We start from the raw sequence: 27,355 nt of genomic DNA on the forward strand, positions 1-27,355 counted from the left end.
TATTAAAGCACCCAGCAATGCAGTGACTAAGTTTCAGATGTCTCATCACCTAATGAAATTTATAGCCCCAAGTAATGTACCTACACTCTCTCCACATGCAAAGAACTAAATACACTTGAAATCTGGCATAAGACAGGAAAAAACACGTCAAGCCAAAAGTAAGTGATAAGTGAGAAAAAGATTATGTCTGCATTTTCCAAACAATCTGAGTCTCTAATTATAGATGACAAGGAGATGACTTATTTCATCTAGATCACAGCTGTAAATCCACTCCTTTCACATGAAACAGAGCTAGAATTGCTGGTGAACTCTTTAATCAGGAAGAAAACATGGATGGTAACTGTTTTGGTGCAGCAGTTAGTTAATTATTCCAATAAAAGTGATATAACTACAAAATATATGACTGAAAAACACCACAAGTAATAATTTTATGTCCTTTTATGTAAGTCATTCCAGTGGAAGATGAGATCTCACACACCTCTGGGCAGAGGAATAAATTATTATTTCAGCAGGATTTGCGTCATTTAACTACTGTTCCACTCAGTAAAACAGGAACAGCACCACTTTAAAAAAAAAACCAAAACTAAACTAAACTAAACACCCCTCTCCCCCCCAAAAAATCCAAACAAACAAAACCACAAAAATAAACTCTTAAAATCTAGTCAATTAGACCCTGCTGCTCAAAAACGGAGAAGAATGGCTAGGCTGTAGCTCTGTAGGGGGTCTGTGATTTGAGACAGCAGTCCCTCCCTCTAAGAGCAGATGCAGTTTGGGCCCTGCAGCTGGGGTACAACTGGTGTGCCTTGGGAACTATCTGGACAGAAGCACAGGTACCAGGGACCCTGTGGGACCCTCTGCACAAGCACCGGTCAAAAAGGTGCTCTGGAATTATCACCTCTGGATATTGGAGTTCCCACGTCACTAATAACATAATAAAGCCCCAGCCTTGAAATGTTTGAAGCAGAGTGCAGACTTGGCGTAAATATGGGACGCCCATATTATTAGAGCTATCTGTGTGTGCAGAGTATACAGGATAGCATCCAAATCTCCCTTTCTGAAATAAACACATCAGTTTAAGAAAACATTTTTAATGTTTTGTACAACCAAAATGGCATAATCTTGGCATAGTCAAGAAAACAGAGAAGCACAAGTATATGTCATTATATTTTTCTCTTCTCCAGATACACACACACACTCGTCCCTCTCGCAAAATACATGTCCTTCACTTAACAAAAAGGAGGAAATGAAACAAAAAGGGTTACAGGACCAGCACACATCCTGTTTCACCTTGCAAAACCAAAGATGAATCTTGGTCCTATTTTGGCCCCTAAATCAACCAAAAGTTTGAGGCAGAGACTTGCCTATATACAACTTCTCTTTAAAGTGAGCTTTTCAGGACTTCCAATAGGGCTTTGAGTGTCCTGTCACTTCTATTTTAGTACAATATGCCTAAATATGCTACATAAGACCGCATAAGAGGCTGGTAAAAAACTGTACTAATGATAACACCTCCCTTCCTGGTCTACTCTGGTTCTTCAGGGCACACAGTTTTCTTAGGTCTTGTTCTCAACCCAGTAGCCTTTCCATGGCCTCCTGCATGGCAAGAGTCCCCACACAGAGACAAGTCCCTCAGAAAAGTCCTTCCACTGCCTCTGAGCCACCACTTTTCACATGTGTCCTGCAGTCACCTCCCTGCTGTGACCATATGCGTGTTCCCTCCCACAGTTAGAAATATCTGCAGAGATAATGTTTCTGTGAACCTGAGTGTAGCAGTCAAGAAAGGCAAATGGCAGCCTTTCTCCCTCCTTTAATAGCCCAGCTTTTCAAAGGAATGTACATTAAACAAGCTGAAAGCAAAACAAGTCAAAACACAACCAAAAGCATCTGTCACAGCTCTCAAAAAGCTTGTCATACTGGGTCAGAGTCTATCTGATACATAACAGACCAATTCTACTGAATTACTGGAACCATACTTATATCAAAGAGAAGATGTAACTAACTGGATGAAATAACCCATCTCAGTGTATGTTTCATAACCCAGGAGCACTTTTAAATAACCTATAGAAAAAGTTAGATGCTGAACTTCAAATTCCTTAACTGCAATAATAATGTCTAAAACCAAGCGGTAATTTGTAAGTTATTATTTTCCTCATTCGATTGAACAACTGTTATCTGCATAACACCTTCACCTAGTATATTTACATATATCATGGTTTTCTGATCCAGCACCACCTTTAAATAGCCATTTTTCCAGATAGTCTTAACTCTCAGTTCATCCAGTACAGTTTTCTTTCTGAAGTCACAGAGATATTATTTACTCAATTATAACACAGCTTAAAAAAAAACCCAAAAACTTAAATTTGTCCAAGTTTCAAGCTTTAAATATATGAAACCAGCAGATTTATTGCACATTATCAGATACTTGTTTTCTGTATAAACCATTTCTTACTGTTTCATTTCACAATTTAGAATCTCTGTAATGGCATCTAAATGTCAATCTAATTCCCTGATAGTCTCATCTAGTCCTAACAACTTAGTACAAGAAGTCAGAGACACTTCTGATAAACAATGTACATAGAAAGCCATTGGCGAGAGAGATAACTGGATTCCTAATTACTGTCATTTTTCCTCCCCATTTTTCCACAACCCCTCGCAAGGATTTTTCTCCAATCAAATCAAACTAGTTGATTCTTCATACCTGTATGTTTTATAAAAGGGACATCTCTTCAGGGGGACCTTAATCACATGTTCCTGCAGGCCCACAAAAAGGACGCTCTGGCTGTGTAGGATCTGAAGGCTCCTGATGGGCTCTCGCTGATTTTTTGGCAGGAGTTCAATTTCCTCGAGCAGGCAGCTGTTTGAAGTCTGGTTCATTGGGGCAAGTACTTTCTTAATTGTCCCATAGTCTGCAAAGGCAATAGGAAAATGAGTTACTAAAAATCGTACTAGCAACTCTACATACTGGATGTCATTCAGTGAAAAAATCTTTGTCCTATGCAGGATGCTTTCAATAGCACTCTAAAATATAGGAGTACTTTGACTGGAGTTTTCTAAATGGCTTATAGTAGAGTGAAAAGAACTTGAAAGCATCCATTAAAGTTTTCTATATGAAATAATATAGTAAGAAATAATTTCATTTGTGCAGAACAGACTTCACAGCAGAAGTCATTAGAAAACAAGCTTTCAAAGTCTGGTTATTATAAACACACATTCACAGCAAGGGTTACTGATTTCAGTTTACCAGAATGTACTACACTTTGTCTTTAAAGCAGTTTAAAAAGCAATAAAGTCCACCATTGTCCCAGTCTGTTCTAAAATTCTATCTGTTAAAAAGTATTTGGTTTAGACATGTATCACGTTCATTTAATAAAGCACACATACATGAATATCTGTAGGTCTTAATGGAATTTAGGTGAATATAACAATAAAATGAGTCTGCTACCCTTCTTGTTAATTATCTGCATTTTGACTTTTGAAAAAACATGTCTTTTAGCATTTGCTCTTCACTTCTATTCTTATTGGGATTTTTAGCAAAGACAGTTAAGCATCACAAACCCATGTCATACAACTGACAAGATTTCTGATTCACTCATGCAAAGTTTATAAATAATTAAAAAATATAAGAGAACATATGTTCTGACCACAAAGGACCACATTCTCACACTGAGAAATATTTTAGGTAGCTGACTATAACTGCATTATGCAATCTTCTGTATGCTAGAAATGATAAATATGAAAGATCCAACACTGCAAACACGTTCTGAGATCAGCTCTTACTCATGTCTGGAAAGATTGCAACATCTCTTGTGAGTTGGTACCAATTGCAAGAAAAATGTTTGGGATGGCCTGCTGTAGACATGGCAGCGCAGGGTCTCAGCACAGGTCTGGCCCTGTCTTGGCAGAATATGGTTTTAGCCATGGCAGCAATTGTCAGGTCGCCACATACTTGTAACCTCCCTGAACTCAGGGCAGGGGGCTGGCACCCCTACGTAGTCACTGTGGGACAAACAGCCACTCTGGGGTAAGAGGGCTGGGGAAGGACAGCCTGCAGCTCCCAGGCTTTACTTGAGGAGCCAGGAGGAGCAGCAAGTAAGCAGCCTAGAGAAAATACAAAAAAAATAGCCTCAAGCAGATTCCAAAACTGAAGAGGAGGTGGAGAACTCAGGATGTTAATTACTGTTAAAATCTTCTCCCTCTTCCTGAGGAAGACTGAAGAGTCAGTTTCTAAGACCTGGAGAAGTACTGGATCAAATAACAGAGGAAGCAAGTAGGAAGTTTATGTATAAGCTTTTAACCATATTACTAATAAAACTTAAATAATTCAATAGTATGGACTTAATTTTATTAGACAGTGAAAACTAATTAGATGAACCATAAATGCTTATCTCAGTGTCTAAAGTGTATTCCCTCTGCCCAGGATAAGATTTTGAGTGAAAGAGTTCATGTCTACATGTCAAAGTCTTCTGACTGACCTCTCAATTCTTAACATAATTACTTCATATAACTGTTTACATTTTTGTTATTTCTTGGTATAAACAAGCTTATCAGGATTTACTGTATGTATTATAAGAGTAAAAGTTAGAAAAATGACGATTTTAATTTTCATTAGAATTCAACCTTTTTGATGGAAGAAAACCCTCTAATTTGACTATCGCTTTTTTTCCAAATCATCTACAGTAGAATTATACTCAAAAGATAATTAAACCTTTGCCAAGAGTCAGTTTTGCCTCACAATTAAGTGATAACCAGTTCAAACAGAATAACAAGCAGTGTTTCCACTGGTGATTGCTGGATGCAAGTACCAAGGTCAAAATATGGTCTGAGAACTGGCCAGGAAAAAAAAAAAAAAGTGAGTGTTTTTTAGTCATGGAGTGAAAAATTAATTTTTTTGAGCACAAATTTGGAAAGTGTTCTAAGAGGAAGAAAAGCAGAAGCAAGACCATTTTACACACATGAACAAGTTGGTATCACTTCATAGATCAGTTAGTACAACTCTCTATCACTTGTCTAACTGGCAGGCAACAAATTCAGTATGATTCATGGCACATTGCACTTGGCTTGCCATTTGTTCCTGTATGAGACAAAAATCAGGTATGTATTCACCACTTGTTTCTCATATAGACCAAAATTTCTTCCTCCCACTTTGCCAGGCCTGGCATCTACAGGTTGAGTCACTTGCTGTCACCTCCACAGAGATAAAAGAGAAGAAAAAAAAAACCATGACTGGAAGGCTCCTTGCCCCATGCCTCCATACACATTTAATTTAGAAGCACATCTTTGGACAGAAGAATATGATCAAAATCAAATGGTTTGTGTTTCTTTTTTCCTCATTAAATTTGTTTATTTTAGAGGGCAGAATTAATTTTTTTATGTTTAGGTCTGTGACCTGGAGCATACTACCTTGGAACAAAATAAAACATTCTCACTGCAGCACTAACGCCTTTCCCAGGACACCTGTCTTTGCTCTTGTTCTTCCTTCTTATCTTTGCATGCAGTCCCCTTTCCTTCCATTTCCTTTTGCTTTCTTTCAGCATCTCGCAAATAATTCCTTTCCAATTGCTGTCTGAGAGGATAAGCACTCATGCAGAAGTGTCAAAAGTCATAAATGACAGGACTTTAAGCGAAGAAACAATGCCAGAGACCTCATAGATTATCAGGAAGAAACACTACCCTTCTCAACAGCAATACAGGCCATGTGCAAGTTCAGTAAAAGCGAGTAAAATGTTAGCTGAGATCTACCTTTGCTTCAGTAGATTCTCCTCCTTCTGACCACATATATATTTTTTCCTTTAAATTCCTCCTTGTTTTGACTTTGAACATGCATGGACCATATAGAAACCCAAACTAGAGTGAGGATGTATTTTTATTCTGCAACTTTGAGACAGACACAGATTGAACTGGTAGCTACATTTATCAGACTATGGTATGTAGCAAGGGTACATAGCTATCAGTCTCCTCAAACTACACTGGCATGTAATACTCGCTATACCAGGCTCCCTTGCAGCAGAAAATCATAGCCACTGCACCAGTACTTTGAAAAGCCAGGTGCTTTGCTCCAGTGTTTCCAATTCTACTACAATGTGCGCAACATTATGCATCCAGCCTCCAGCAAAGATTGCAGATTTCGTAAAGAACTTGTAAAAAGTCCCATCCTCAGAAGTGTTGTCTGTTCAACCATTTTCACATCATACTTGTAAAGCAAAATAAAGAGAGAAGTAGGGAAAGAAATGAGTCTTGAATACACCTCTGGAGCATGGAGGTTTTCAGACCCGTCAAAATAACTCAAGTGAATATTTACTTTATAGTCAAACTAACTGTTCACTTCTGCCAAGAAATACCTAAGAAGAATAGTAAACACAGACCTTCCTAATGGATGTAACTATTCCTATGGACACAGTGAAAGTTCGAGTTTCATCACAAATGTCAAGGCTGAGTCCAACAGCTATTTAGGAATGCAAATGAATGGTGTCTTCACATCCTAAGCATAAGCAAGATGGGCTGGAATAGACCCAGACACCTGACAGCCTTAGTTTAAAGATGATTGAGTATATACAGGAGTAGTGAAAGACAATGACATTGGCCAGAATGAGTAAATACTGTGCTTTGTTAACTTGTACCACAATACTTCCAAAGAGACTTGCAAAACCAGCAACTGAATATTAGAAAGGTAATGAATGTGAATTAAGAGAAAAGAAAAACCGTAGTTGAAATATCACTATGTAATGCATAGGGGACTGTAAAGAACTGAATGCAAAAACTGAGATGGAGTTTCAGAGAACAAGTTTGGAGGCAACAGAGTCTGTAATGAACAAAATGATAATGGGCCAATATCAAAGGATGATCTGTAAAATTGTAAAGGAAAGTTTAACATGTAAATGGTAAAAAAGCATAGCCAGCAATGGAGAACACTACAAGAGTGTGGTTGAAATCATTGTAACATCTATGATGACAACTGCAAAGGAAAAAAAAATGAACACACAAAACAAGTGGCAGATGCAACAAACAAATACACCTGTAATTTCTTAAACTCAAAGAAGCTGTAGCAACTTCTTACTATGGAGAAAAATAAATATTTATATGTGCTATTATGTTTACACATGTTGTTGCATTCTTCAATTAAATCCATCTTTAACAGATCACTCAAAATGAGGCAGTTTGAAGTAAGTTCATTTAGCTTCTTTAAAAGAAGGGAAAGAACCTTTACCAGTTCCTTTATTGGGAAGGAAACACCTTCAGTCTTAACTCTTGACATAGTTGACAGGGAAACAAAACCTAATGCAATCTTCATTTTATTACAGTTTAGTGCACTACCTTGGAGAGAGGCTTGGTCTCCAAAAAGCAGCTGAACCAGCACCAGAACAAAGAATCCAAGTCAATGTTTTTCATTGGAGAAGCTTATGGTATTAACTTTCAGTAAGGCTGCAAAAAAAACCTCCTTAGTGCCTTCTAAATTATAAGAGTTGCCAGCAAAAGAAACTTATAATAGTCTCCAGTATATGTTAGGCTAGTTGTATGCCCATGTTTGTGACTTTACAAGTATTCATGTACTGAGTACAATAGAGTGCCTTTACAGATCTGAAATCTCCTTGCATGTACCAAGAAAAATTCAAGGAACAGCAAAATCAACTGCAAATCATAAATTAAGAATAGCCAATATAAATAAGGGTCTATTTTACAATTTTCCCAAAAAAATATTGTTTAGAAAAGCAACATGTCTTAAGCAGATGAAAGAATGTTGTCAATATGGGGGAAAAGGGCAGTCTACGCAAGACACAGAAAATGGAAGCTAAAATTATATTGGGAACTTCAAGTGACATTTGTAACTGAACTTGGATAGATACCATCTATGCAAGAAATACACTACTCATGGATATTACAATATCTGAAGACAGAGTCATTGACATCCTTAACAAATTGTCAATGTAATAATCATGGCGGGGTTTTTATGTTTAAATAAAAGTGTGGGATTCATAGATGGATATTTGGGAGAATACATCTTAAAGTGTGGCTGAAATGGATACAAACTACGTATATTTTCAAGTGTGACTTGATAGGCTTCAGAAAATTATATTCATTAGCTATTTTGATATTGCCCATTATACATTGGTTTTGCATATTATTTGTTGTATACAAATTATGTTTCCTGTGAGTAAGTAAAAGCATTCAGACAGTATTAAAACTGTTGAAATGAAAAAACAACTGTTAATGTTAAATTTCTTGTAAACATCATCCATATGTTTATATAAACAGTGCTTACACTCATCATAACATTTGTATTAATTAAATACCATAGAAACAGAAAAACTAGGGTATTGGGGTTGTTTCAAGGAAGAAGTCTTTCAGAAGAATAAATTGAAATATCAAACATGAAACTGATATAGAGAACACATAGAGCACAAAATCAAAGAAAGTGCAAGGTGATTGATAAACATCATGTAACTGACAAAAAATGTATTATCAGTATCGTTTTCCTCCACCACAGGAACTGAAAGAAAGCCCTACCATGAAGCATCATGCATTTGATAAACAGCAGAAATTTATTGCAATGACAGAAAGTACGAGGTTGCATAAGGGCTTGAGTGTGCTCAATACAGAAAAAGGACACAGGAACAGCTAACGCAGCTGCTAGTTGAGCCTACAAAGGGAAAGCCCAGATTTAATAATCTGTGCAACATCAAAAAGATGCATATGGTACACAGAATCTGAGAGGATTTAAAATCTACTCTTTTTTTTTTTTTTTTTCCCTTCCTAAAATTAGCTAAATCATCAGTAGAATATGGAAAATTAAAGTCTTTGTTATAATCTGTTTTCCCATATCAGGGTGGGGTACAATTTGGTTTAAAGCAAAGCCATATTTAGAAGATAAGAAAATACAACCATTCTCTCTAACTTATCTCTTACCTTCAGGTTTCTGAGATATGTATTTATACTTCATTTACAGGAATAGGCTTTTAATCACACTACAGCCTAAAGGACAAGTGAAAGACTGATTTTTAAACCTTTTGCTTTAAAAATTAAAAATATATTATGAGCAAATGTAGTTCGCTTCCACAATGATACAGAAGACAAAAAGAATATAGTTCAATCTTAAAATTTCCAACTTAATTTTCAGAGTTTTACTATTTTGTTTTATTTTATTTTAATTTTTTCATTTTTTTAATGTATATTCATTACTTCTGGGGGAGGGGAAGGAAAGCGTGAACCCCAAAAAGTCAATATGGAATTCTGACGCTTCATCAAGGCATAGATTTCAATTTTAAAAATTTTTTATCTTTATCTTCAGAGCTGTTTTGTAAGTTCATAGTTTATCTCTCCAATTGAAATTAAACCACTGTTCGAACAATCTGGTCAGTGTGCTAGTTAATTTATTCTTTTCCGACACTTTTAATATATTTCTTGGTGTAGTAAAATATAGGATGTGATTTTTCTGCAAGTTCCAGTAAGAAACAGAGGTTAAAAATATGTACTTATTCTGTTTTGCAGGCTTGATAGAGTATAAAAAACTGTGATAACCTTATGAAGAACTTCAACAGAAACTACTCTGATTGCCTTGCTAATACAGCCCATTATCATCATCATGATAACAAGACAATGGTGGATATATCTGCAGATATAAAGCAGATTTATTAGATTAAAAGGCAATTATGTACCCATGTAAGAAAAACTTCTAACAAATATTGTAACTGAAAATACTAATTAATTTTGTTGCATTTCCCCAAGAAATGTAAATTTTTCTGACTTGTTAATATGGAGACCTAAACACTAAATACACTAAATGAAATTTTGATTACCCTCTGTGCCATCACTTATTGCAGTTATGGGAGTAATCAGTATGACAAACTCGTTACTATAAAAGCTAGTATTAATAGCACTGAAAATCTACGACAAAAATAAATACTAATTAGTTTCTGTCACCTGCAGAAAATATACACAATCCACCGAGAAGTGAGTCTGCCCTAATTGAAGTTCTTAGACTACCTAATTGTTTTTTATAGTTGCAAGAATGCAAAATAACTAAACATCTACATAATCTACCAAGTGAGTGATATTTTCAGCTGAAACATTACAGCAGATACATCAATGTATCTCAAGAAATTGGACAGAATGTATCAATCAATGGAAATTAGGACAACTACCATCTCAATCCTCTATTTATTTTTTTCCAGATAAAGCTTTTAAAACACAATGCATTCTTTTGAACACTTCTTACCCTTGTAGACTTAGTTCAAATGTATTAAAATGTTTCAAAAGCATCAAGGACATATTGAATTTGCAGTTGAATCAGCAAAGGCCTCTTCCAGTAATTAGCAAGCAAAGAGTTAAAACACGGCTTTAATACTGAAAATATCTGCCACTCCGTAAAACACAACAGAACATCAGTTGGTACAATTAAGGTTTCCATCAGCAATGTTTACTATGAATCAAAAATGTACTAAATATGAGCAAAACATGCAATTTCTGTATCATCTTCCAAAGTCCATTTCAGGTCCTCTGTTCCAAATTAGAATTTAAAGCTAGCTTCAGTCAAATCTTGCAAATCAATAAAGAATTCAAGTTCTAAAGTGAAATTCAGATATATTTGAGACTAAAATGCTGAGCAAGCAGCAGCTAAACCAAGTTTCGTGCCTTTTTTTGAAAGACTATGCCTACAATTTTCAAAGTCCTAACTTCTAAAACCAAAATAACTTTTTGTTTGTTTGTTTGTTTGTTTTTGTTTTTTGTTTTTTTCCTGCTTTCCTCTTGCTCTTTTCTGGAAGTTTAAGCAAAACCCCACGCTGAACAACAAAACACATGCTGAATTACATCTCGGGCTCCACATCAGTTAGTTCTGTTTTCTTCTCAAAGAAAGAGTATCAAACCAAATCACTCCTTTTCCTCAGCTTGTTAGACTGAAGCTCATATGCAGTAGTGGCAAATTTGTACTTTCTCTAGATCTAAACCAGATGTTTCTTCCTGCCTGACAAAAGAAACAAAGTAATTTCAACAGTCTTAAAATGTGTATATTTTTAATGATTCGTGCTCATTGTTCACACCTTTATTTATTACTTCTCCTCTGTTTTCAATCTTATAAGAGGATTTCAGCTTGCCAAAGATGTGACTAAGATAAGATATAAATTAATTTTTATTTTCTGATTTAGAGTAGCTGTATATATTCATAACAGTTCATGCACTCAACTTAATTACAAGTAACACATATCTTTAGAATTCCTTTACGCAAAAGCTTTAGCAGCTACTGTTCCTTAATAGGCTACAGTTGATAAAAACCCATTTATTAACATTTTAATCTGTGGCACATTACTTTTATTTATACGACATAAAGCATTTATTATTTTAAGACTTTATGAAGTAGTATCTTTTCATGATATTTAATTTGCAATCTGAATTATTTTTCAATCATAAAAGTTTTAATGAAGAAATTGCTCTTATGGATCAAACTGTGAGATCTGGGTTCAATTGCCAGCTTTCTCTCTCCTAAGACTCTGTGTGAAACTGGTATTCAGAACAGCAATATTGTGTAAAGGGAAAAAAACCAAAACTTGGAACTTCACTTTTTGCAAAACTCTTTCATGTAACTATAACAATACCTCAGTATAGGTACTTTCAACAGGTTTGTTACCCTGTTTTTTGCTGACAAACTCAAAACCAGGGTCAGGCAGTTACCTTAGTTTCCCTCGATGCACAGGAGACAGAAAAGTCTCAGCTGCAACCATGAAAACTCATGAAGGCTTTGAGAGTTTTGTTAACATACACCAGAGGGAAAGAGTATCAAAGGGCTGGAAACAGGGAGAGGAGAGATAAGTAATGTACTGAGCCCGTGAAAAACACCTCTTCCTTAAACTCTCAGCAGTACCTGATAGGATTTTACGCCCTGCAAGCAACAGGTGCTTTCTGTGTCTTTAGGGAATTTTAGGAAGCACTTACTGCTTATTTAAAAAGGCATCCGAAAAATATTTTGATAGTCCCTGAAGCAGGGAGCAAGGCGTCATCTCTCTCTAGCTGAATTCTCTTCCTACTCGCCTGGTGAGATGCTGTGCTCCTGCATCTGCAGGCCAGATGAACCAGGTGCTCTCCAGATTAAAACACTGTCAGGGAGTGGACCTGGGAGGGCTCCTCCCCATCCATGGCAGCCCTTCTCTCCCGGGTCAAGCATTTGGCAAGGAAGTGGCAGAGATAGCTATCAACTTCAAAGCCCAGTAGAAAATAAACCTCAGCTCTACATACCCCATACGAGTGCTGCTACCATCTGACCACTGTATCAATTTGTTGATTTTCTTCCCTCGTGTTGCTGTGTTCATTGCAGAAGGTAATCTCATGGAAGTGTGTCAGATTTGCTCAAGGCACAGCTACTTGATAATGCCCCATACCAATTATCACCATCTATTTCCCCTTCAGAAAGTTATATTAAAATGTGAGAAATTGAACATATAACAATATTTTAGACACTAATATTGGTTTAACAAATGCTGTTCATGCAGAGAGGATATGGTTAAAACTACAGCATAAAATCCATAGATAAGGTTTTAATGAGTATGAGAACAGAACATTGTTTCTTGGGACTTGGCAAACCGATGACTGACAACAATTCCAAGTTTGGCTCTAATGCCCCATGCTTATTCTCCTTTTCTTCTTCATGGAGTTATCAGGAAATCTCAGGTCAGCAATACAGAGCAAAGGCATGATTCATAATAACATCAAGTACAAAGTCCTTGATCTTACCAAGCAATAATCTCATTTTGAATTTGTATTTAATCTACCCAAGTTCTGTCTATAAAGTTACTCAATAATAGAAAATATTTACAAGGATCATGACAAATGAAGCCACCATCCCTTAAGAAGGCCAGTAAAACATCTTTTTCTCTTGCATAATACTGAGTTAACTTGGCATTCAAAAGACACATTCTTCCAGCTCAGAAAAGAAATGCACTTCAACAATGTCAAGTTCAAATAGGATATTAAGACTATGTTGGTGCATCAAACCTAAATCCAAAACAAATTTTCATATTTATTGCCTTTGACCATAGTTACTGTATTTGAATCAAACATCCTGCCAATATGCACATAAACCTATGAGCATGTGCTATGTGACTACCTTCAACAAGAATCCCAACAGATGTTGTTAGAAGTCTCAAAGATTTTAATCCATTAGATACGAATTCTCTTTTTATATTAACACATTATCATAAGAAACAATTATGTAAGGATTGCTTAGGGTTATACTTAAGGTTGTAATTGATATAAGCCACCTAGTTTATACTTACAGAAATAAAACAAGACAAATTAGGAAGCATTTCAGACACAGGTGGTTGAGAAAAGTGCGACTGGGAACACCCTCATTCTCAAACATGAAAAAATAGTAGTCTCTAAGACCAGTTAGATGATACCTAAACAGATTCAGTATCAAGGGCTACCTGTGAATAACATCTATTTTGAAGAATGCCCTTTTGGCAGTATATCGTAAGGACAGCCAATTGTGTTGGTAACATTGAGCTTTTACTGTACTTAAAAACACATATACATGGATAAAACCCGAAGCCCTGAGGCAAAGAAGACACAAGAATTCTTATGGATCTGAATGGGAAATGTTACACCTGTCAAGAGGTGCATCATTTTGATGCCCTGGATTCTGATAAGGTTGGTATCAGGTAAGATAATTCACAATGAAACAAACAAACAAAAGTCCATGTTAATTTCCCAGAAGCTTCTTCTCAGGAAGAGAAAACATTCTGATTTTGGAGAGGCTTGCTAAAATGTTTAATCAGGAGGTAGGACTGGACTTCTCAGATAGTGGAGATGAGCATTTCTAAAGAAATGCAGAACCTCTAACTAGAGTAGTAGAGTAGATAATAAACATAGATTTTAATAACGGGATGAAATGGTTCTTATAACTTAAAGCCTGCTATCTGACACAGAGCAGCAGTGAAGAATGTCACACTGTACACAAATAATAAAATTACTACCAAATACAGGCCCTGGATCTCTGCCAGTATCCCGAAGTTAGATGTATTAACTCTGACTGGATCTGACCAGACAGGGAGTGCTTACTGCTCCTATTATTTTTTATTGCCTTCCTTCACGCCACCACAATAATAAATACTTTGTACTACCTAATGCCTGCTATGAATATGATAGTGTTTTCCCACTGAATAAATCTTCCAGTGTCTAGATCAAAGAGGCACTTATATGCAAAAGTGGAGAAAAACTTCTTCTCAAATAATAACCCATGATAAACTGCCTGATTTCTTAACTGAGTCATATGTGGCTGTTTTCATTCGAAGTGTCAGAAATACAACTGACTACTGTACAGATCCAGAAGCATGACAAACCTGGCTGACTAGAATATTTCAGGGACTATTCTCTACTCAAACTCTTCTGCAGTTTGCATATTACATGCCCCTATGCCTCAGTCCCTAGATGAGCCATATCCAGTACCTATATCCATTTCAAATCCAGTATGATGTGTATGGAACTTCAGCAGCAATTTCACCATAAAGCACACCTTTTGTTCAGAAATACAGAAGAAGGGAATAATTTTCTTTCTAATTCAATGAAAGTTAGGAAGTAAATGGACAAGAGACAGAAGCAAAGCTGGGATTAGAAACATGAACCTAAAAATCCTTCACCAGAAGATGTTAATCTCACTACTTTAGGACATTAAAGCAGTAACAGCCATGGTATATAACATATATAATCATGTTATATTATATTCTTTATATAATAGTGTAGGAATAAGGACATCTGGTAATAATCAGGAAACCTCACACGGCTTGTTAGTTAAAAAACAGCTCTTATCTTCTAGACAAGTGATCTAACCAATAAATTGGTTGTGGTCATGGTTAGTACTCCTGAAAGCATGTAGCTGTAGAACTAAATTTCCAAGATCCAGGGGATAAGAAAGAAAAATAAAAGTAAATAAAATAAGAATAATTAATCTGTAGATTAATTAGTCTCTCCTCCTAATATTATTACTCTTACCCCATGACTAGATGGAGTAAAATGCATATGGAACTTAATCTATCCTTTTGTGAGTTTCTCTACAGGTTACAAGACTCTTCACAGAAAGGCGACAGTATTCAGAATAACACAACTTCACATTTTTGATGACTCTTAAAAGTCACAGAACAAAGTAAATAAGGCATATCTTTATTGAGAAATTCTTTAGCTTATAAAGATTTGCGACGCCCTATGACCAGACCCGAGTAAATACAAGGAAAAAATCCCCCACAAATACATGAGAAAACCCTCACTGATTACTGGTGGCACTGCTTGTATTTGCTTAGTTGTAAACATTTGGATTTATCGAGGTTTATTGGGAAAAATGCTGCAGAATGAAGAAACACATACATGTAAACAAAAACAGGAGTTTAGTAGAAAATTCCATCTAATGATTGCTTTACCGACAGCTCACACATATAAAGTTGTCATGAGTGTGGCCCAACATTCTGAGTTTTTTTAGAGTCAAAATGAATTCAATGTGTGGTTTGAACTTTTTTCCCCACCATGATTAACTATTCCACTTCTTAGCATGGCAATATCACTCTTACACATGTCCACCTTAAAAGAAAGGCTTTTTAAAATGCCTTGAAGAAGATCCTAAAGATGTTCACAATGCTCAGCAACGTGTCAAGTTGCCTAATCTTTTCTGAAAAGTTCTGATACAGTCAAGACCCTTCAGAGGGAAAGCTTCCTCCCCACATCTTTCAGGAAGAATCCTGTGTACTCTTCTGTGTACTCACTGTGTATTCACGCAAGAGTTACACAGTTCAAAGGTCAAAATTCGCCCCAAGATAAGGCTAATTCCAATAGCCTGTTAATTGGCACTGCACACTACCAGGGACAGAACAAGACATTTGAGTATAGGCTTAGATGCTATTAGACACCTCAGCTTTGAAGACAGCAGGATAACACTGAATACCATGTAAGATACCTCTTTCATTCACAGCTTCACATTCTGTGCATTAGAATTATCTAATAACAAATGAACGTAGGGGTTGTCAACTCTAGTTTCCCTGCCAGGAAGAAGAGATGATAGTACCAAAAAATCTTGAAAGGAAGGAGGGCTTATTTGGCCATTCTAGGTTTATAAAATAGTCAAACAGGGTTTAAGAGCTCAGCATTACTGTAATAAAGAGGAGCTGGTCTCTTTCTAATGGAAGGTTGAGACTTTGTCTCCAGCTCTTCACAATCTCCCTCCCTGCCCACCCATTAGTCTCGCTCCCATGCAAACAGAGCCAGCTGTTCTTCAGCCAGTAGCTGCTTCTTTCAGTAATTCAGACTGCCAGTGATGGCAAAGAAGTGCACACACCGTATGTTCTTTGAACATTTATTTATAGTCTTCATCTGAAAGAGCTGGGCAATCATAAAGACATAATGATGATTTGTGAACAGAAAAAAAAAGGGCTTCTCTAACTTAAATTTGTCCCACAAGAGAACAGAATACAAATGCCATTTACTTGCAGCAGGCGATTGATGAACCTGCTATCTAAAGTACAAACTGTAAGAGCAAATAGTAGCAACAAACTCACCAAAATCATTACCTATTCATGGGTTGATTATAATAACAAAAAATGACTACAAATAAGTGGTAATTTGTGAATCAAATAAATGGCTACAAGTCTCACATATAAATTGCTGCCAATGAATAATTTAAGCAGCTCTAGTTAGAGCCATCTATTTATTAAGAAACCTCTTTAGCACTCTCCAACTGGAGCTGGCAGAATGATTTATCTCTACCCACAGTGCTAAAGCCAAGGGAAATCAGTACTACTAGACATTTAAAATGCTGGGTTTGATTCTCTAGAGCCCTATAATATCATTTATAACTCTGTAGCCTGGACTTTAGACATGACCGTTCTCATTTGGTAACATTTTAAAGCCACTTTGCCCAGTACAGATGACAAAATATACAAGGCAGTGGCAAGTCAACAATTCTGTGTTTAAATTACGTAGCAAACCAGCTATGGTTTACACTATCCCTCTTTGTCTTTAAAGATATTGTACACGGAAAATAACATAAATATTCTAGCAGGGATATATAGCAAGCATCCGTAGTAACATTAGCATAAATACCAGAGTGAACATTAGACTCTTGAAGACAAAACCATGCAATCTTTCAAATGTATATTTTTTTAAACTTTGCAGCAAAATGTTTCCTAGAAAGACTAATAATGTAAACAAAGTATTCATTCATCTAGGGTTTTCTTTTATCAGAGGTAGTACTCACTGCAAAAGGAGCATAGAATAAGGTTATTCGTTTTGTGGTTTACTGCTTGAACAAATAGTCAAGATCCTCATGTCGCTGTTAGGACTCATGTCTTCCAACATGCACCAGTTTTAGACAGCAGAATAATTGATGACTGTCTGACTGTCCTTGCTTCAAGCCTCTTAAAATGACATTGAATAAGGCCAGAAGAATAAGAAGGAAGTAGTTTTAAAACTGTTGCAGGGATGCTTTACAACTGCATAAAAGCACACTGTACCCTTGTCAAGGAAAGGCATAAGAAACAAAGCAACTATATTTTTTATTAGAAAATAGAAAAATAATTTTAAAAGCTTTTTTAAAGTTTTCAAAGTTTTAAACTATTTTTTAAAAATAGGCTTTAAAGGTTTTAAACTATTTTAAAATAGCTTTTTTAAAATCCCAACACAGTGCATGTGTCTCATTATGCATCTGGTTTTGAACTAGGAAGTATTAATAACAAACATACTAGCTACCACTTTCACACTTGATTTGTAATTCAAATTACAGCTGCTTCAACCATTATTATTATTGCATTTCTATTATAGTTTCTAGACTAAAAAGGTGCTTCTGAGAGGAAAAGCCTATGGTTCTTTTCTCCAAAAATGATCTGTAGATTATTTCCAAGAACCTCAACAAACCTGAGATAATACAGTCAGAAGTAGCACCAAACTGGAAAAAATGCAGTCAATTTAAGCTTTGTCCCTTTCTTCACTATGTATGAAACACACAAAAGCATATATTTTTGCTTATAATTTTAAGGTCTGTAACTTCATATTACTGCTTATATTGTGACACCATGTATGTTGAACTGTGTAAGCTGCACAATTTGATTAGAACCTGTAGTCTGCCAGGAAAATAACATTATTTCTTCTGAGATATTTTAGCAAAAACACTTGCAAAACTCCTTTTCTTTTTTTTTTTTTTTTCAAGATGTTGGGTTGTTCCCCAGCCAAAAGTATCATATATTGATTACAAAAACAAAAAGAAGAAGATAGCATTAGTAATAAAAATCACAGAGCAAACAAATCATCCACTACTTTGCATGAATTTACTTCCAACTAGTAAGACTATCAGGAGAAATACAAACTGTTTCAATAGCATTTCCAAAATGAGTTTCATGCACACTTCCAAATCACTTAATGAGGTCGGGACTGGTCTCTGGATAATATCCAGCATTGAGGCTTCATGAGAAAAATGTTACATTTGTGGAATTTCATTACTTGTTATAACCCTTCTGAAGGCAAATGTATGAAAAATCCATCTGCATTTTCAAAAAATGTCTTTTGAAATTTCTTTGTGAAACCTCTCCACTTCTTCATAATAATTGTGACGTGTTTCATCAGAATTTTTTTTATCTTTGTTCTCAGCATTGCTACCTGTAATTCTGAGGTCGTAAGAGCAGGGAAAAACACTTTCTTGAACTTATTGGAAAGGGAAGTACAAAACCTGTTGTAAAATCTTCTAGTCATCTTTAAGCCTCCGATAAAACCTGGCTTTTGGCATAAAAATTCAGGTTCAGTTCAATGAACAACCCACTCTTTAGAGACATGCAATGTAGCCAAAAATAAATGTTTCCTCAGGTTTCATACTCTGTAAGTAAGTCATACCTCAATTTCATCAATGCCAAACTATTATAAAAATCCCAATAACCAAGATCCACCAACAGGTATATACTGTTTCTACTCAGGATACAGAGTGAGGATACAAGTGAGACTGAAGAACAGAGAAAACATGGGAGTTTTTGCACCAAATCATCTTTAAGATAAGACCTTAAAGTTTCTTTTCAGACAGTGCAAATATTACCTTTTCTGAACTCCCAAGAAACAGCAACCAGAAACTTTTTTCAGAATATCCTCAAACTAGCCATCATACCTAATAATTTTCTTATTAATTCTAATAAATTATACATTTTTAACAGTCTTCTAAATATGGGCTACTTGCTCTTGTTGCAGCATCCTGTTTTCTGACAAATGCTTTGAGGATCTTTAGATATCGGCAAAGTTTTTAACCATGGGACATGTAAGCATTAAAATTGAAAAATAAAAAGGAGAAAGAAATGGGAGGGTGGGAAAAGGAACAAAAGGGAGGGAAACAAAACTATGACATACACAGCTCCATTTTGTTTTGATTTTTTTCTGATGAGAAAATACATCTTTTAACCTTGTAAAGTTATTAGAATATCATGTTATTTTCTAGCTTTCTCTACTTTGAGCTTATTAATGTAGATGATTTTTAGTTCAGAACTTCTGTGAATGCTTTCCTTGATTTTTCTTTCTGAATCACTGAAAATTGTTTTAGGGATTTCCAGCTGCCTAAAGTCAGCAGCACTGCTAGTTCTAAGCAACACAAAATGTGCAGGAATTGATAGATCCTTTCATTCTGTGTTAAAAGTCAGTGCAGCAAAAGATTAAGAGGTACTAAAATGTATTTTTGATATGAGCAGTAGCTGTTAAATCCGAGCATATCAGAATCTTCTAGTGGAATGATGACTTGGCAAAAGTTTAGGAAGTGAAGACTGTTGACACAGCAGATTAATGCATTTATTTGCTTACTCCTGGTCTCTCCTCAAGTAATATTATATCTATTTAAGGTTTAATGAAATTAGATTACACTTTTATACTGTCAGGGTTATTCACTTCTGTAATATATGTATTCTAATAACAGGGTGGATAGGTAAGTGAATGTGAGGGTGGAGGAAGAAAGCCCATGTGCTTCAAAGAATGGGATTTTTGCTTTAAGTAACAAAGACAGCAGAGCATTCATTTCTATTCAATCCAACCTGCATGCCTGCCTTTCCACTGAATCAGTTTTGTGCATTTTAGAAGATATTTTTTGGTAAGAATATTGTAATGAATAGTAACTACAAAAGCTATGCAGAGTACACCACACACAGCTTGGGTTGGATCTATCCTGCTTTATACCAGTAGGTGTAAATTGCTTACTGCCAGTACTCCCATTAGAGTTGAACGCACTTTCCTTTTGGAAGCAGGAAGTACAATGCTATCTATTATCACAGGATTGAATAAAAACGTAATTTAGCCAATTTGCCCATTGCACTCGTATACAATAGACAGAAGATAATTGAAGTTGGAAAGGACACCAGGAGGTCTCAAGTCCAAACTTCTGTTCAAAGGACAGTTAGCTGTAACATAGACTGGGTTGCTGTCTGGTCTTGAAAACCTCGAAGGATGGAGACTACACAACCTCTCTGGGAAATCCCATTCAGTGCTTGACTGTTTTTCTTTATATCCAATCTGAAACTCCCTGTCTGTTGTTTCTTGTCTTCTCACCATGCACCACTGTGAGGAGCCTGTATTGTGGGCATGGTATTTATATATAAGCATATTTGTGGTCATTTTAAAATCTACCAAAAAGGTAATTTTTTCTGAAAAGTGAATATAAATATTTCTTGAAATATAAAGCTTAATATTCACACTCAAGGGAGAAGAAGGAATGTTAACAAAAACACTCTCCTTCAGAGAAATAGAATTGGCTCTGTCAAGAAAACTTCACGAACACTATATTGTTACCTGGGGTCTTTTATCATATGGTTTCTCACAGACACTGTGTGATTACATAAAGAATGTGCAGGAGTCAGTCTAAAGATCCAGCTAAGGTAGGATCCTACATCCATGAGTGATCAAAATCCGAGGTATAGAGAAGAATGGAAGTGGAAGGCAAGCATACATCGTAAGGAGAATAGGAGCAATATCTCCTAGAACCTTTATTAAACACAATTTATTAATAATAGAATCATAGAATGTGCTGAGTTGGAAGGGATCCACAAGGATCTTCAAGTCCAACTCCTGTCCCTGCACAGGACAACCCCACGGTTCACACCATGTGTCTGAAGATGTTGTCCCGTCTCTTCTTGAACACTGTCAGGCTTGAGGCTCTGACTGCCTCCCTGAGGAGGCTCCTATTTTAAAGAATCCCATGCCTCCACCCCAGATAAATCCTGTTTAAAAAGAATGCTCCCAATCAGCTGTTTCAGCATCTCCATTCCATGAGAGATCTGCTCCCATGATCTTCCTAGTGTAGAGGTGCTCTGAGTTGATGAAGTGCAACAGGTAAGAGAAGAGATTCTGAAAATCTACTAGAGTTGGATCCCCCCACCATTCAATTGGAAGAATTAGACATAACTCACAGCAGGTTCAATGTGAGCATCAACTAAGAAGTAAGAAAGGACTAGCCCAAGAAAAAAACTGTATTCAGCAGACTTTGAGAATCATGAAACAAAGTTTTAGACCCTCACTTACTGAATCAAACATAAAAGGAAACACAGTAAACTGAAATCAGAATTATGACAAAAGACATCATTCTCAGAGCTGCCATTATAATGTAAATATCCCACAATGCAGTGATAGTCTGTTCAGATAAAACCAATTCAGTACATGTTTCTGTTCTGTCAGGAGACCTATTCAATACAAGAAGCATTTTGTATTGGCATGATTTCACTGAAAATGTTATGATTTACCAACCAGCAGTCTGCTTTGACAACAATTAGTCACATCCAAGCACAGTTTTAATCTACTGAAAGCTTTTATATTGCTGTCTGTCTTTCAAGGAGCACAATGAGAAAGCTACGGGGATAATATGCAGAGAAGTACTGTCTCACTCAGATGCACCAAATTACCATAAAATTTCTTCAGACTCAAAAGAAGCAATCTGCTCAGAAAAAGAGTGTCATGCTTTCAAAGGAAAATTAAATCGTATATAGAAGCAAAATGCACATTTTTCTTGGGCTTTTGATAAATGATAAGCTAAAGAAGATACAATATTCATTAGTAGATCATAACTTTAATAATTAAAAGGACTGATCCAGTTTCTACTGAATCAATGACAATTTTAAAATTTACTTCATTGATTGCAAGACCAGATATTAGGATTAGAATTGTTTTTTTCCTCTTGTTGATCAACAGATTCTTTCCCTACATTTATTGTACTTTGTGCCTACTCATTGTGAGACAAGTTATGCATATTAACAAACCATTACTCTGATGAGCTATCCCCTATTAATGTACATGGGACTAAGCATTTGAGAACTATTCTGTTTCATGCCATGATGCTCTAAACACGCTACTTCAACCTAGTATTTCAGTCCCAGCTGGGGATATCCTAATTCTGCAAAAACAGTTCTCTGACACCCTTACTATTTTGAAAAAGCTTCAAATTTTGAACCAAGAAAACAATACTTCTAACCAAGGCAATTTTAGATGAAGGATTAATTTTCTTGCATTGCTAAGCTCACATAAAAATGGACAAATGACAAGGCAGGGTGTCAAACAGCATAATGAATGACTTAAAAATGAGATGAAAAGGAAAGGTGATAAAATATTTGTGAGCAGAAAAGTCAGAAACAGCAATAGCAGTAATCAAATTTGCTATTTGTAGAGATATTTCTATCTCAGAGGATCCTAAACCATCTTATGTTGGGTGAGATTGTTTCCTGAACTACATAAAAAGGACAGAATACAGAGAAAATTACAAAGTCCCATTTGTCAAATTTCATACTGTTCACTTCTCCAAGAGCAGGTAGGCTTCATACCTTCAAAAGAGAATATGAAACAGACACCAAAAATTTGATTTCACAATCTAATATAAACAAAGACATTGCAAACTGCTGAAGACATCTACTCAGAAAAGGTAGAAGGTAGAGTTAACGCTGTCAAAGAGGAAAAGCTGTTGTTCAAGGTGCACTGTATATATTTCATAACCGATTCACAAGACATTAAAACTCATAGACCTCATAAACCTTTGCAGTTACCACAACACCACAAAGTTCATACCTGTGGCAAGATAGATGATATGGAAAAGCATGTCCTTGCCCTGCACAACATCCACAACCACATGGGAAAATCGGCTGTTGTCTTCCATGAAGTAAGGAATTGGAATAACTGGTTGAACGACCTCATGCATTAAGAAGAATTTTTGAGCATCCTGAAGATTTCTTTCAGTCAGATTTACATACAAACCCTGGTCCATGGTGCCACACTGTAAACACAAAAAAGTAACATTACTATATGTGTCAGCAATAACAACAGACTTACTCCCTGATTTACAGCATAAAGAAATAAAGAACATGAGTACATCTTGTAGTAACACTGTGGAATTCCACTTTCAGGTCTCATTTTGGTGCTGACCAGACTGTCCACACAGTGACTGAGGAAGCTCCACTTTCCTGAGGCAGTACTACAGAGGGTCCCTAACCCTAAACAATATGAAAAAGGACCAGACTGACCACCACAAGTAAGCTACAGTAAATATTTTGCTATATCCTATGTTCACAGGGCAGGAAGGAGAAAAAACTACCATTCAGCAAACTCACAGAATTTTCTGTCTATTTTTCTTTATAATTTACACAGACACAATGCTAAAGACACAACAATTTTTCAAAGGAAATCCCATGTCCTACCACAGCTAGGGGCTGACAGAAATCCCAGGTCACAGCATCACACACAGTTTTAGCAGCTCCTTCAATTCCTGTGTTTACTAGTCAAGAATAGACAGTGAGGAGCTCTAAGTATAATATAACAGACAGTGAGGAGCTCTAAGTATAAAGTATAAAGACATTTTTGCTTTGAAACTGACCGTATTTTATACCTGAAAACTGTAATATTTTCTTACAAGAAAGCATTAGCTAATTGCACACACAAATTTCAAGCACAAATAAACAAAGCAAAATAAGTGGCAGTGAATTTTAGCAACTTTGTGTTTAAGTCTTCAACAAACTGAGGACACAAAAGCGAAAGCTCCTTAGCACATATGAATATGTAAACATCCGTATGTTTACTCACATAATTGTATCAGAGAAGTAAAGGTGTACTTCACAGCATTTATCAAATCTGTCAGCGATGTGAAAGGCAGAGCTAAGTCATACTTTTTGATTCTGTTCTACTGTCATAAATTATGCTATGAATTACAGCATGAGGAAAATAAGACAGTGTGCAAAACCCAACTAGTTATTTTTTCATTATTGCTATGTTTTCAATCTGAAATTAAATGATCATTCCAAATCCAAAAATGTTAAGAATAACTCAAATAAATAATTTCATAATGAGAGATCATATGATGAAGAAAGATGGTTAAGCAACTCGCAGGAAACAATTACTTGCTCTGTGAGCACCCTGCATGTCAGGCCAGTGAAAAAAATAAACCATGCCAAAGAAAAATTTCTCTGAATCTATTAAGCAGGAAAGATTCCAGCTGGAACACTCATAGTACACTGAAATACATATGGTGCTTGGTCTTATGATGGAAATTGTCCTATGTAAAGAGAAAAGCAACAATCTCTGGAGAAAAACAGTGTTCCTCTAAACCGGGGTTCCAATAGTATTCTAATATGGAAAATATTTCATTAATATAATACAGTCTTGGAAATACAAAGTCTAATGTAACTATCACTACATAGCAGCAGTCTTCCTTCAAGTCACGTAGTTCTTTCTGTTATTGTGAGTAGGTGAATACTCTGAGGATAAATCTACTTGCAAGAATACACAAACAGAACATCTGGTATTTTATCACAAGCACTCTACAAAAGAAAAGTCCTTATTTCTGGGAAGGAAACCACTGATCAGCCAATGAATATATCCCATCTCTGTGTGGTGTGTACTTTAAAGCACCATCAAGTCACAAAAAGTGAGTTATTATACCTAGCTTTAAGAATTAGATTAGCTTCTAGTACACAACAGTGCTGCAGTTACAGAGCCAGATGTCGAAAAGAAAAGTTCAAAATAAGAGAAGTTTTACATCACTGATGATTCCTAGAGATGAGTTAATGTCAATTTGCTTCAGTACTATGTTGTAAAAGGCCACGTTACAGCTTTCTATACTAGTGCTGGTCTGCAAAGCTGTTGCTCAATGAGATGTGATACAACTGTCACCACTGTTCTAGTAAATTTTATGAAGCGCCAACCATATTAGAATCAGCCAGACTACTCAAGCAAGAAATTTCTTCAATACCTCAGTCTTGACTGGGATTTAGAGTTGAGCAACAACAGCAAAATAGAGACTTAAAATATTTTACAGTAGAGACTTAAACTCAGGTTGTCATCTTCGTTTGTATGTACCATTCTGTATGGTGTGCTCTCACAGTAATTATCATTGTAATTAACATTGATACATTTGTAGGGAGAGGTTAATAACTTTTATTGGACTTGCTCACCTAGTTAGAAAGAAGATTATTACATACAAGTCTGTCTTCAGGCTTTCTCCTTCAAGAATTTAGCCTCGCTTAGATGCTCTTACTTCTATGTCGATAATACAAATATTTTTACAATATATAAAAAGCTATATTGAATTATAGCCCACTTCTGCAATACAGCATACTTAAATGGTGTCTTGTCACTTGGGGCTAGTGCCAAATATACTGTTTAGGAAAGATAACATGGCTCTGGCCTATAATTCAGGGCAAATTCAATGCCTTATTTTCCTTTGTTTGTATAAATCAGGAAGTAATTAAAATTATCTACACTCTCCAATGAGTGATTCTGATTCATGCTTGTAAAGATCTCATGACCCTTACAAGAAGACAGGGAAGGCTGCTATAGAAGCAGCACAGAACTGATGAAATTGAATTGAGATTAAGGAAGGGTAAAAGGTGGATAAAAGTGAATACACTTAAGTATCTTGGTGAAAAGCTGTTGTTGTTAATCACTAAATTAATGCAATTTTCCATTCTATTTCTCTTGCTAGAATCACACTCCCTAAAATTGTCCTTGTAGGAGTCGTCACTATGCAGAAGAAAAAAATGCATATGTGTTTACCTGAAATATCCTTTTCTTTTTGTAGAAAGTTACACTGAGTGACCCACCTTGGCCTAACTAGTTTTACGCTGTCAGCCAAATGCAGATTATTACACTCTCTGAGATCTTAATCAGACCCTTCAGGGACCATGGGCCACCTTGCAAAGGGAAATATAGAAAATCCTGACGACTCCTCCTCTACCCCCACTCCTTTATTTTTTTCTGTCAAACAGTGATCCTTTTTCAGATTCTAATAGTATAAATACGGCATAAAGGATAATAGCAGTTTGACCATACTTCAGCCAGGAATTAACGTTACCTTGACAGATAACTATGGTATTTCTTTTTGACAGAAGATTTAAGTTGAGCCTTTGTTCTCCTGCCCTTCAAAGAACATCTGCTTTCCAACCCAACTTATTTTGTAGAAGAATAAAAATTAAATATTTTGAAATAAGGGGACCTCTTGAGCCTTTTAGTTTGTTTCGTTGTTTGGTTGGTTTGGGGGTTTTTGTTTTGGGTTTTTTTTTTGAGATCTTAGGTTATAACATACTGAAAAACCGGACTTATTAACTATAATATGAACCATACAGCACTTTGAAAATCCTTAATGTAAACTGTTGTTCTTCTCCCACATATCTGTACCTGGAAATTAGGGTTAGGATTGGGGTATGGAAGCCAAGCAGAGCGAGAGTTTTCCTGGTATTTGAAGGGTCCGTTAAAGGTCTGAGTTATGGCACTCAGGTTGAAAACACAAACTGCTGAGGCTGCTATGCTGTTCCTGCAAAAGAAATATAAACATTAACTTAAGTAACAACATTAAGAAGTCCATTTCCTGAAAAAAATAAATCAAAAAGCCAATCAGTCTTCAATCCTTCAAGTAATTAACAAAGCATATATGATCAGCCAGGACATGATATCTCAAGATAATGATAAATGATGTGCTGATTTAAACATCGACATGGGACTTAAAATTCTTGTCAGCCTTGCCATGTAGCTGATGTGGGAGAAACTCAGAACTTCCTACCTTCTGCTGCTGCTCTAATACCACAAGACCATACTTCCACAAATAACCACATGCATGAGGCTCAGCTTTCTTCTAGTTAAAAAGTTCAGGATGAGATTATTCTCAGGACTCACTAATGTTTCCTCTACACAACCAACGGCAGTGCAATGGAGGTAAGGATTTTCAATGTATGGTATATCTCTGGGCCCTACGGAATCTCTGGGTAAGACACCTTCACAAAAATCCCATCTTCCAAGAGATGTTGTACAGCAATAAATATGCAAGTTCCAGAAACCCATCAAGATAAAACAACTTGGACTGCACACTTTACAAGATACCCCATTAGAAGAATCAACGGGAATAAACAGC

General features: G+C 36.0%; 1 protein-coding gene across 1 annotated transcript in view; it reads right to left on the reverse strand.

The window, feature by feature from the left end:
- SEMA5A (semaphorin 5A) overlaps window positions 1–27,355 on the reverse strand; it is a gene marked incomplete at both ends in the record, with an annotated part of 321,097 nt that overhangs the window by 93,947 nt on the left and 199,795 nt on the right. The window contains 3 exon segments of the mRNA XM_080340350.1: window positions 2,699–2,906; window positions 23,029–23,233; window positions 26,626–26,761. Coding sequence (XP_080196476.1) covers window positions 2,699–2,906; window positions 23,029–23,233; window positions 26,626–26,761 — 549 coding nt within the window.

Source organism: Nesoenas mayeri (genome assembly GCF_963082525.1).
Source record: "Nesoenas mayeri genome assembly, chromosome: 2".
Classification (NCBI taxonomy): Eukaryota; Metazoa; Chordata; class Aves; order Columbiformes; family Columbidae; genus Nesoenas; species Nesoenas mayeri.